Below are 13,200 nucleotides of genomic sequence, written 5' to 3' on the forward strand. Positions count from 1 at the left end.
TTGGCAAAGACTTTCTCTACAAGATGTAAATAATACTTGAATAATGGCTTCCTTAGGTATATTTAGCTGTCTACACTTCTGTTGCTTACATATCTTCCAAATCATTAATGAGTGACTACCTTCCCGCTACTGGCTAAGCATTCTCCAGTGTACAGAAAGTCAGTATTTTTATTTCATTATTACAAAAAAAATGCTGGAAAGTTTTATTACTTACAGATGTTCTTCAAGCTTCTTTTTCAGAAGAACTGACTAAAATAGAAAGTTAAGTGTGTTAATTATTTTAAAACGTGGAACTTGAGATTATATCAGTTATGGTGAAATACATAATTTTACATTTATGCCAAAGCTGCCATATTTTCATTGCATTCTGTTTATACCAAACATTTACAGCAGTTCTCTATGGTACTGTAGTAATTATCCTTCCCTTGACAGTTCTATGATCATACTGAAGTTAGGATGCTTTACAAACATTTCTCTGAAATTGGATCAATACTGAATAGATCAATTTATTAGAAAAACAATTCTATTTCATTTGTTTTCTTTTCTCCATGCTCTGGTATGCTTGCAGGTTAATCCAAACTTCTTTATCTGAAACTAAAAGACAGTGCAGCAAGCTTTCCTGAAGAGCTGCTCTACTAAAGCATTAAAGAAACATCAGATTAAGTCTAAAACCCTGGCCCCACCAAAACTGTGGAAATGTCACCACTGATTTCAGTAGGGCCAGGAATTCAGCCTCAATGGTTTTTCTCCCTGTTCTTTGTTCTCATGTCTTTGTTTGACTACAGATGCACAAATATCTTACACCTGTGGTGTCCTGAGCTATACCTCGTGGTTAAGTCACAGCTGAATAAACATTTTTTTTTTTTAAAGCTTCAAAGTAAGTTTTCATTTGTGACAAAATGTCACTTAACATATTTAAGCATCTCATTTTTTATCAATGCCTAAACCATGATAGTGTTAAGGAAACAGAAAGCCATACTCACAATAGCCTTGAGCAGAAACCCATGCCAAGAGACAGAGAGAACATATTAGTATGAAGCAAAAACAGCAGCCAAGAGAAGAAACTATTTAACTCATGAACAGAAAAAGTTAAAACTATTCATTGGGGGAAAGGGGGAGGGGGGAAATATATGCACATTTTCCCTTCCTCTCTGTACTTAGTCGTTTCATTATCCTGTCTCATTTTCTGGGGACTTTTACAAAGCTAGCACAACTTATCCATACTGCATTCAACTGTGTGGGTATGTCTACACTGCAGTCTGACACCCGGGGCTGACCCATTCCAGCTGCAGCCTGTGTCTGGAAGTCTACACTGCAACGAAACAGCCCCACAGCCCGGGCGCTGCGAGCCTGAGTCAGCTGTCACAGGCCTGCTGTGGGTTTTTATTTGCAGTCTAGACGTACCTGATGAATGCTTTTCTGCCTCCACACTACAAACAAACAATATAAAAGTAGTAAAGAAGCAAATACGTGAACCAGCATACCCAAACTAGAATGTCATAGGAGAGTAGTTGCTGTTTTTAAGAGTCATTTTGAAGGTGTGCCCATGATGTGACAAAACAGTCAAACAAGACTGAGTCTGTTGGATGGGCCTGTGGGCCATGATGTAGAAAACTATTTATTTTGGGGAGGGTGACTGAGCAGAGCATCTCACGTCAAATTAATCTGCATTTCTATTTTCAGTTCACACTGATTATCATTCTATACAAGCCAAACAATGTAAGCTCTTTGGGGAAGAGACCACCTTTTTATTCAAATAATAACCAGCACAGGTACAATGATGAAGTCGCTGCTCTACCTCCAAATTCCCCTCAACAGGGGATTAACTACACAGCCAAGTATGGACCATTTAAGTGCAGTCCAAGAAAAACTCTCAGCTGGGCTAAGCATTTTAAAATACTGTTTTTACACTCACTCTCTTCCTTGTCTCTGAGGATAGGCTCTGATTATTTCAGAGTAGGACTTTCTTGATATACTTCCTATTCTGGCAAAAGGTTGTGTGGGCCAGCTGTTCAAGTGGTACAAATTGGTGAAAATCCAACTTCAATGGCGTTACAACAATTTACACCAACTAAGGATCCAACCCTGTGTGGTTTTTGGTTCCTTCATCCTTGGAATTTTTCCTTTTACTTTCGCAGTCTCTGTACCAACTGTAATGGAAGACAGGCATATGGCTCCTTTAAACAACTGTTACAAACTGTTGTATATATCACCTGGGAAAGGAGATATGGTATAGTCACAAGGTATTTTATCCCTGGACACTTAGGACTCAATTATTCCCATTGATTTCAAAGAGGAAGGATCAAGCCATTAGTAGTGTCTAGTCTCCTTCAGGTCTTGGGAGTAGAAGACTAAACCAAGATTCAAATCTGGGTGTCCCACTTAGTGCTCTGATCAGTTATGTAGAGACCACAAGTGGCCGTTTGACTGAGTTGATTTTGCCTGCATGCACTTGCTTTTATTTTTATTACTTGCGCAACACCAAAGATGTGAATTGTGCTTTAGAAACACAATTAAGATAGGTTCCTACTGTAAAGGACATGTAATCTCATTTGGATAGATACAATATAAACAATAACAAGAAGAGGCACAAAGGTGAGAACTGAGTTATACTTTATCAGTGATGGAAGATTAGGCAAAAGGATGCATTATGCATCCTATGCTTGAGTTCTGTATTGCACTGTAGTGAAGCTGATATTTATATGGCACATTTTACCCATTCTAGATTGCTGCATAAACCTACAGCACCATATAAAGTTTTCAGGGACAGTAACAAATATATTTGAGTTAAATAACTAAGTAAAGAAGTGATGTATAGCAAACCCTTTTAAAGGGCATTGCCAAGTTGAAAAACACATTTCTGTCTCAAAATGTTGTACCTATTGGTGTTACAAGTAACCCTTAGGATTACTATACTGAATAGGAGGAAAAATTCATTTTCTCCTTTTAAAAATAATTGACATTGACATCGTCCTCTTCATTTTTTGAAAGTTTCACAATTGTTTGCCATTAGCCCTGCTCAAAACCTTCATCCACAACAACAGAAATTTCCCTACAGCAGCTAGCAAACTCCCACCAGCTGTTTTGCCTTTTTCTCCCAGGTGGGAAACAGTTTATTCATTTATGATAAATACTCAAAGGTAATTAGAAGTCAGTTTTATCCTACTGTCATTACACAAAAAGCATTTGTAGTCTGAAACACCTGTACACAATCATCATAAAAAAAACGTTGGCAAAAATATTCAGGAGGTGGATTTAAAAAAAACAAAACATTTAATAACTAATTTATCTCTGTCTCAAAAAATATTAGGGAAAGAAAACTGCTTTGCCAATGATTTCTTACCTGTATAAAGAAACAATGGAAAAAAATTCCCAGGTAATTCTGTTTTTGCCCTGCACCCTCAAAATGAACTATTTCTGTCTCCATGTGGATCCCATGTTAGGAGTGCATGTACTGGGTTTGCACAAGTGCCTGACTTCAGAAATAAACAATATTTTTACTGCTTTATGGGACAAGCAATGGAACTACTTAAACTTACAACAAACAACAACAACTAAAAAACATCACACATTTCCGCATGGTTTACAATACTGATCTTCCAATTTTCCAGGTCCACCAAGAAAAATTTTGGCTTTGATCCATGTAACCGAGGGCACAGAGTAGGTCTTCGAATCACATAATGGCACAGACCTACCTTCAAAATAAATTATCTACACTACTTATTTTTAAAAAAAATATTCTATATATGAAACCTATAACTAATAAGTATGGTTTATTTTGGTGTCGTTTACACTTGTAAAAACTAGATTAAGCTAAATTAACATAAGAAATTCAAAGCAAAATAAGCAGCGACATAAAAATTTGCACTGGTTTCACAAAGGGCTTGTCTCCACTTACAGTGGATCGACGCCGCGGCGATTGATCCACTGGGGGTCAATTTAGCAGGTCTAGTGAAGACCTGCTAAATTGACCACCAATTGCTCTCCCGTTGACTCCAGTACTCCACCGGAACGAGAAGCATAAGGTAAGTCGATGGGAGAGTTTCTCCCGTCGACCCACAGCAGTGTAGACGCTGCAATAAGTCGTCTTAAGGTACATATCTGGAGTTGCATAACTTAGGTCTACTTAGCCCCGTGGTGTAGACCTGCCTAAGTCTGCTTTAAAACAACAACAGTGAAGAAGAAAGCAACAGCTTGAAGACTTGTGACTATGGGTTAGAAAGTAATATACATTTGGATATGCAAGAGAGCATACACACAACCCCAAAAGTTACTGCTTTCTAGAGAGCTCTGGCGCTTGTGGCTTTTAAAGCATGTGCTCTCAGAAGTGGGGATCTCCAAAAAGAATTCTCAATGGAGAATTTTAAGCTATGGCGCCACAGCAAATGTACCTTTTCCCCACACTGCATTAAAAAGGCAGTCAGGTTTATCAAGGCATGCACGGAGGGACAATACTGCATTAGTAAGAGTGGGTGATCATTTGAATTTCTTGGCTCTGGCATGTGTAAAATCTCAACCCTAATTTGCACTATGCAGGTACATTTATAACAGCAATTCCTGGGTTTTCTTTGGTAAGGAAGGACTTTGCTTAAGGAAAATAACACAAAACAAACAAAAACCACGGTATATTTTACTAAATGGTACTGAGAGTGGTGAATTCATATAGTGTGGCCTTGATTTTCTAAATCTCACTAATCTACAGAGTACAAACAGAACTGTAATCAATGTTGAATTTACCAAAGGAACAGGGACACTAAAGATGACAAGACAGGGAATGCACTTCACTTCTTTTCTACACGTGATAATTTGTTTACATTTATTTGTTTTAGACAAAAGTCTCACTTTACAAGAAGTAGGCATAGTTTAATTTTAGGCCACGTTGCTGAAATCTAAACTTGGGAGAATGAAAAACTGCCAGAAATCCGTATCTGGACTATTTCCTCATGATATAATATGTAGCTGGTATCACATAAAGGGTAAGTTAGGATAACTGTGGGTACTTTAATATGTACACTTCTACTTACATCTTCAGCTTTTGAACCTTGCTCCTGCAAAGATTTCTGCAATTCTTCAACCTGTGACTGCACCTCCAGAAGTCTCTGATTTACCAGCCTAGAAAACAAGGTACAAATTTTACTTTTCAAAGGGAGTGAATAATTATGTCTATGATTTTTGTCTCTCTTTTAGAGCTTATTTTTCAGAGAGTTTATTTAACTTTAAATATACTGACACTTCAATTCATTCCAAAGTCTGAGACACACATTTTGTGCCCACCAGTATTGGCCCACTTACATAAGAGATGCAAAGCCACATTAATTTATTCAAAGTCTACAACAGCCTTTAGAGAGATTTTGGCCATACTCGTCTGCGGTTTCCTACAGCAGTGGTTCTCAACCTTTCCAGACTACTGTACCCCTTTAAGGGAGTCTAATTTGTCCTGCGTACCCCAAGTTTCACCTCACTTAAAAAAGCTACTTGTTTACAAAAATCAGACAAACATACGGAAGTGTCACAGCACACTATTACTGAAAAATCGCTTGCTTTTACATTTTTACCATATAATTATAAAATACATCAATTGGTGTGTGATACTTGAGCCTCTTTTTCTCTTGTGAACCTTATTTGAAACCTGAGTCCCACTGCCTGGGGCTGAAGCATTTAACTTAGCTTCATGGGGCCCCCAGTTATGTGGGGTTCCAGGCAACTGTCTTGCTTGCCACCCCCTAACGCTGGAGGTGACCATCTTAAACCCATCCGGCATCCCATCCCCAGCTTGAGAAACTCTCATCTAGATGAGTTGAGTACTCCCTGGAAGACCTCTGCGTAACCCCAGGGGTACGTGTATCCCTGGTTGAGAACCACTGTCCTAGAGCATCTCTGTCCATGAACACTTCAGGTATGGATATGCCTCAGATGAGTTTCTTTCCAGTTAGACATCATGGGAAGCTGTAACACTCATTATTAGTGGGTCAAAGATGCCAGCTTTTTCTCTTATGAACCCACATAGTGATGACTTGCCTCCTCTTTCCTATTCCCCCCCAAAAGAATAAATGTAAAAAATATGTCATTTTAAGCTTATGTCTTTTTCTCTCTTTTTTTTTTTTTCTTTCTTTTTTTTAAAGGAGAAAATGACCTAGAAGATTAAAATAGTTCTACCATTTAACAATTATGCAGTATATTTGGTAACTTCAGGTTAACTCATGATTATGAGTAATAGTTTAAAAAAAATCAGAGTAACTAAAACAGTTATTTTTTCTGTAAAATACTGTGAAGCCTTGTGGATGAGCCATGACTGCATAACTTATATGCCAAAAAATGTCTTATCTTTTGGACAAAAAGGACAGTTACCTGTTCTGTAACTGGCGTCCTTAGAGATGTGTTGCTCCTGTCTATTCCACAGTAGGTGTGCGTGCTCGCCACATGCACCGGTGCCGGAAGTTTTTCCCTTAGCAGTACCCGTACTGGGGGACCACCGCTGCGACCCCTAGAGTGGCGCCTGTATATCGCGCTATAAGGGGAGCTACGGGCTCTCCCCACCCTCGGTTCCTTCTTGCTGGACAACTCCGACAGAGGGGAAGGAGGGTGGGGTGTTAGGGTGACCAGACGTCCCAATTTTATCGGGACTGTCCCGATATTTCCTTGTTTGTCCCGCATCCCGACCGACGTGCGGTCGGACACTGGACAAACAAGGAAATGCCCCGGAGCCTGGAAGTGCTCGCACCCGCCCCCCCCGGCCCGACTCCACCCCCTCCTCCCCCGATTGGCTCCCTCCCCGAATCCCCGCCTCTTCCCCGGGCTCACCATTCCCCCTCCCTCCACAAGCGCTGGAAGGAGGTCCGGGAGACTCAGGGGAAGCGCGGGGCTGGGGTGAGTAACAGTCCGGCCTGGCCCCCAGCAGGCAGGACTCAGTCGGGCGGTAGGGAGAGGAGGGGGGCGGCCCGCGGGGCCAGGTGGCGGCTGTTCTCACCCCCGGGCAGCGGGACTCGGGAGCAGCCGCTGCTGCAGCTCCCACTGCCGCGGGGCAGGAAGAGGCCATGGCGCTCCACGGCTGCGGCGCCTCCGAACCCCCCGAGCCGGGGCCTGCTGCGGGGACCCAGCAGCGCGCACGCTGCGCCCAGCCCCTGGCCAGTCGCGTCTGGACTGCTGCCCAGCTGGTGCTATCCCGCGGCGGCCCCGGGGCGGAGGCATCGGCAGCCCAGCCCCGTTCGTTCCCCTGCGGGACCCGAGCGGGACGGGGGGGGCTGGGGCCTGCTGCCCCCACTCCGGGGCCGCCGCGGGATAGCACCAGCTGGGCAGAGCCCAGACGCGACTGGCCAGGGGCTGGGCGCAGCGTGCGCACTGCTGGGTCCCCGCAACAGGCCCCGGCTCGGTGGGTTTGGGGGCGCCAGAGCTGCAGCCGCGGAGCGCCATGGCCGCTTCCTCCCCCGCGGCAGTGGGAGCTGCAGCAGCGGCTGCTCCCGAGTCCCGCTGCCCGGGGGTGAGAACAGCCGCCGCCTGGCCCCGCGGGCCGCCCCCTCCTCTCCCTACCGCCCGACTGAGTCCTGCCTGCTCGGGGCCAGGCCGGACTGTTACTCACCCCGGCCCCGCGCTTCCCCTGAGTCTCCCGGGCCTCCTTCCAGCGCTTGCGGAGGAAGGTTTTGTTTTTGTTTTTTGTTTTGGCCCCGCCCCCCGCGTGTCACCCCCCCTCCCCCCGCGTCCCGATATTTGTCTTGGGTGATCTGGTCACCCTATGGGGTGTGGAATAGACAGGAGCAACACATCTCGAAGAACGTCAGTTACGGAACAAGTAACTGTCCTTCCTTCTTCGAGTGATTGCTCCTGTGTATTCCACAGTAGGTGATTCCAAGCAATATCTGTTGGAGGTGGGTAGGAGTTCACGATGGTTCGGGACGAAGTACCGCCCTGCCGAACCCGGCGTCATCCCTAGACTGGGAGACGATCGCATAATGCGAAGTAAATGTGTGAACAGAGGCCCACATGGCCGCCCTACAAATGTCCTGGATGGGGACATGGGTGAGGTAGGCAGCTGATGAGGCCTGAGCCCTCGTAGAGTGTGCCCTTACAATTGGTGGCGGGGGAATCCCTGCCAAATCATAACACGCGCGTATGCACGAGGTGATCCAGTGGGAAAGCCGCTGGGTGGAGATGGGTTGTCCCTTTGCCCGCTCGGCCGAGTTGAATAAAGAGTTGAGCGGATTTCCGGAACGGCTTAGTCCGATCCAGATAAACAGCCAACGCCCTACACACACGGAGCGTGTGGAGGTGGTGTTCCTCGCTAGAGGGGTGGGGCTTGGGACAGAGCACGGGGAGGAAGATGCTCTGCTCCACATGAAAGGCGGAGACCACCTTTGGGAGGAACGTCGGGTGTGGGCAGAGCTGGACTTTATCCCTATGGAAAACCATATAGGGGCGTTCTGAGGAGGGTGGGAGGAACCCGTAGCTCCCCTTACAGCGCGATATACAGGCGCCACTCCAGGGGTCGCAGCGGTGCTCCCCAGTACTGGTACTGCTAAGGGAAAAACTTCTTGCACCGGTGCACGTGGCGAGCATGCACACCTACTGTGGAATACACAGGAGTAATCACTTGAAAGGAATCACCATTCCCCGTATCCTACCAACTCTTTGTAGCTTATGGGGATGAAACCTTAGATAGAGCATTTTCTACACAGAGACTCTTCAAATGGAACTAGCTCTGCTAGGATCAGACTGGAGTTCCAGTTCCTGAAGGTCTAAGGACATATTCCACATGGTGCATGGCTGCTTCTGCTGGCTTGGTCCGGAGATGCATCTATAGATGAGATCTGCCAGGCTGTGCAGGGGAAATCAATCCATAGAATCACAGACTATTAGGATTGGAAGAGACTGCAGGAGGTCACCTAGTCCAACCACCTGCTCAAAACCAACTAAATCATCCCAGCCAGGGCTTTGTCAAGCCAGGTCTTAAAAACCTCTAAGGATGAAGATTCCAGCATCTCCCTAGGTAACCCATTCCAGTGCTTCATCACCCTCCTAGTGAAATAGTTTTCCCTAAAAGCCAGCCTAGACCTCCCCCACTGCAACTTGAGACAATTGCTCCTTATTCTGTCATCTGCCACCACTGAGAACAGCCGAGCTTCATCCTCTTTGGAACACCCCCTTTCATGTAGTTGAAGGCTGCTATCAAATCCCCCCTCACTCTTCTCTTCTACAGACTAAATATGCCCAGTTCCCTCAGCCTCTCCTCATAAATCATGTGCCCCAGCCCCCTAATCATTTTCATTGCCCTTTGCTGGACTCTCTCCAATTTGTCCACATCCTTTCTGTAGTGGGGGCCCCAAAACTGGATGCAATACTCCAGATGTGGCCTCACCTGTGTTGAACAGAGGGGCATAACCACTCCCTCAATCTGCTGGCAATGCTCCTACTAATGCAGCCCAATATGCCGTTAGCCTTCTCGGCAACAAGGGCACTCTGTTGGACTCATCTGGTTTCTTGTCCGCTGTAATCCCCAGGACCTTTTCTGCAGACCTGCTGCTTAGCCAGTCAGTCCCCAGCCTGTAGCAGTGCATGGGATTCTTCCATCCTAAGTGCAGGACTCTGCACTTGTCTTTGTTGATCCTCAGATTTCTTTTGGCCCAATCCATTTGTCTAGGTCACTTTGGACCCTATCCCTACCTTCCAGTGTATCTACCTCTCCCCCCAGCTTAGTGTGCCCCTTGCTGAGGGTGCAATCAATCCCATCATCCAGATCATTAATGAAGATGTTGAACAAAATCGGCCCCAGGACTGACCCATGGGGCATTCCGCTTGATACCGGCTGCCAGCTAGACATCGAGCTGTTGATCACCACCTGTTGAGCCTGAAGATCTAGCCAGCTTTCTTTTTACCTTCTAGTCCATTCATCCAATCCATACTTCTTTAACTTGCTGGCAAGAATACTGTGGAAGACTGTATCAAAAGCTTTGCTAATGTCAAGGTATAATTTATACATTTATAAAGCACCACCTTCTCAATTCTAGGACTTGATCAGATGCCTGTTCGAAAGGGCAGTTAGTGCTACAGTCTTTACTAAAAATAACTCCTAAGGCCTCCTGTGGGAGTATAATACTACCTGCTAATCAATACCACCTTCTGCCAACCGTGGAGATCTGCAGAGGTAGTTCATTAAGGAGAAATTTTAGTTACCTGTAAATGGACCTCTCTTACTGTACTATTACCTCTGCAGACCCATACTGATCCCTCTTCTTCAGAGTCCTTGATAGGACTGTAGTGGGGCAGCTGCCCCACTCCAGTAAAAAGGAGTTAAAAGCAGTCATGGAGAGGGCTGCAGCTGGGAAAAGCTGGGCTGATTGGGGAAGCAGCCACAGCTGGGGCCACGCCCCAATCAGGCCACAGCTGGCCCTACAAAAGGGCTGTGAGCCAGAAGCTGGAGGACTCTCTCTCCAGTCTTGGAGGGAGAAGGACCGGGCTGCCTGGGAGCTCAGGGTACAGGGAACAGAGCAGGGCTGGGGAAAGGCACGAGGAGCTGGGGAGCTCCAGCCTGGTAAATCCCCAGGCTGTGGGCCTTGCTAAAAGGGCCAAAACAGGTACTGGGGTTGCAGAGGCAGCAGCCCAGAGATAGGCAGAGGCAGCTGGTCCAACCTCCTTGTCAACGATGAGTGGCCATGACAGACGGCAGTTTGCCCCAGGGAGCGGGGGCTAGATGATGACTGGCAGTAGCCACTGAGGCAAGGTCGGTGAGAGGGTTGGGGGTTCCCCTGGGAAACCCAGAGTAGGGGTACTGCGGAGGGCAGAACCCCAGGGTAAGGGGCACCAGGAGGGACATGGGGGCCTGAGGCAAGTGAGACATCGGCCTGCAGAGTGCGCTCCGTGCTGGTATTGAGCTAGTTCCCAGGACAACCAGCAGGAGGTGCCGTGCCGGTGAATCTTGCTTCGCTACATGGACACACTGAGGCAGAGAAGAACTGAGAATGCGTTAGGGAGCAGGACCATATTGCTTTGGTCAAGGAATACTGAGAGGCCAACTAGGCAGGGAAGCGACCAAGTGACTTTAATGCTAGCATCAATACCATGGTGCTCGTCGTATAAATCCAAGATTACTCATGAAAAATGAGTATGTCCAAATATAAGTAAAGAAAGATACTGCTGCAAAATGTCATAACCTACATAGAAAACTTCAGTCTTTAGGATTCTCCTAACTTGGAATCTGAGCCAACTGTGTGGAGCAGATATCTATTTGGTCAAAGGTTTCTTGGCACAACTTTTGAACCACCTGCTTAATCTAGACTCAGGCCTGGCCTAGCAACTCCACTTTGACGTCCATTTCACTGAATGCCTGTTTTGAAAAGGAAAATTTATGACCTCTCAGTTTGGGATTTGAGGCATAACTCACAAAATGCAATACATGCCTCATTATTTAAAGTAGGCCTGACTGACCAGATATAAGCAAATCCAAAGACTCCAGGAACTGCCAGAGTTGCCAAGCTGCAACCTTCTCAATGACCCTTCCTAAAAAAGGCAGATGTCCCATTGGTCAATCATTAGCACGTAGTCATAATCAAAACGGGTTTCTTGAGCACAGACCTCTACCAACAATGGACCCAGTCCAGTTCCCCCTCCATTCAGATTGGATCCCAGTGATTTTATCCTCAAAGTAACATGAAAATTCTCCACAGTGAGAAAAACATGACTGTTTTGCTGACTGGAGGTCACTAGCATTTATCAAGCTATCAACAGCTCAGAATAGTTCCACTGTCAGAGACTGAACAGCCCCTCTTTACCTCCTATATAATAATAGCATACAGTCTTAAAAATCGGTATGTCAGGATCAGTTTGACTCCACATCAGACTCCAACCCACAGCACTCTAGCCATCTCCCTTCTTGCTTCATCAATGAACTATGGTGATCACCGAGGACAAAACTGGGACAGAGAGCGTTAGAAGCCGCTGTACTGATAGTTGAGGACAAGAGATTATTATGAAGTCCTATGTCCTACTAAACTATCGAGAGCATGGTCAGTTGGTAGAACAGTATTTGCTCACAAAGTTACCAGGAAACTCACTGTGTTCCATCAACCTTTAAGGTCGGACCACCAAAAGAGGTCCCACATCTAACCTACACTTTTAAGACAGGTGCACAACCTCACGGTAGGGTGGAAAAGGCGCGTCCCTGATACTAGTACATATTGCAATGTTTGAGCTGCAACTATGGCAGGATAATGTCCAAATTCTAATAATTTCCCTGGAATTATTTAAAAACTCATGAAAACATTTCTATTGCTCTAAACTTATGTAAAATCTTCATTTTACAAAACCTAAATCAACCTGACAATCTCTAACAACGGGCAACAATATTTATCGGTCTTTCCTTTTGGAGATACTTGTAATGTCTTCAAAAAGACAGATGGAAGGAGGAGATGGAAGAATGGGTGGGAAATGAAGAGGGGAAAAGAAGGGTAGTAGAGAGGATGCAGGATCATCTTTTGTTGTAGCAGTACTGGAGAAGGGGATTCTGAAGCAATACAGACTGCCCGTTCTGACCTTGCATGTGTCAATATCCTGAATACTCTACCAAGCTACGCCTATAATAGAAAAGTGATAGAGGCTCCAAATTCTGGAAAGGTTTAGGTATGCTCGTGTGTGGACTGAGTTGCTTTTTGATACAAAATGACTAGATTCTTTGACCTGGGTAATGTAATGCTGACAACAGACTTCACAAGACAAAGGTGTACGAATATTTAGAAAAACAGTTATTAGAACAAAGGAATGTATTTTCCTACCTGTTCTCTGTCTCTAGTTCATTCTTTCGTAGATTTGCATCATCTAGCAGGCTCTGCAACAAGGCAATCTTTTCATTGTCGGAACCTTCTTGGTTAAGCTTCAGCATCTTGTTCTCATGCTGAAGACGAATGAGTTTCTCCCTGGAGAAACAAAATAAAAACTGCTATAAAAATCTTATAGATCGCGACAAGAAGCAAATCACAAGAAGTGTGAATATAATTTTCTCTTTACCAGTTTTAGAGATGATTAGAGATGAAGTAACAGTTACTTCACTTGAACCACCAAAATAGTAACATGTAATAGGATTACTGATTCTGTTTGGAACCTGAAGTTTTAGATGGAGATTAGGTCATTTTCAGAAAATAACTGCTTGGGATTTTATTCAGTATTCGTCAGCCTATATATAATCACTAATATATCTTAAAGACAAATATAATACAC

At 45.1% G+C, this 13,200-nt stretch overlaps 1 protein-coding gene across 4 annotated transcripts in view; it reads right to left on the bottom strand.

Annotated features, from left to right (window-relative positions):
* Nucleotides 1–13,200, bottom strand: part of HOOK3 (hook microtubule tethering protein 3) — a 138,157-nt gene that overhangs the window by 47,528 nt on the left and 77,429 nt on the right. For all 4 annotated transcript variants that reach the window (XM_054031785.1, XM_054031784.1, XM_054031787.1 and 1 more), the window contains exons 15-17: nucleotides 12,759–12,899; nucleotides 5,025–5,112; nucleotides 215–249 (exon numbers count right to left, since the gene is read on the bottom strand). In XM_054031785.1, the coding sequence (XP_053887760.1) occupies nucleotides 215–249; nucleotides 5,025–5,112; nucleotides 12,759–12,899 (264 nt within the window). The remainder of the gene's footprint in view (nucleotides 1–214; nucleotides 250–5,024; nucleotides 5,113–12,758; nucleotides 12,900–13,200) is intronic.

The sequence above is a fragment of the Malaclemys terrapin genome, chromosome 6 (assembly GCF_027887155.1).
Source record: "Malaclemys terrapin pileata isolate rMalTer1 chromosome 6, rMalTer1.hap1, whole genome shotgun sequence".
In the NCBI taxonomy this organism is placed as follows: Eukaryota; Metazoa; Chordata; order Testudines; family Emydidae; genus Malaclemys; species Malaclemys terrapin.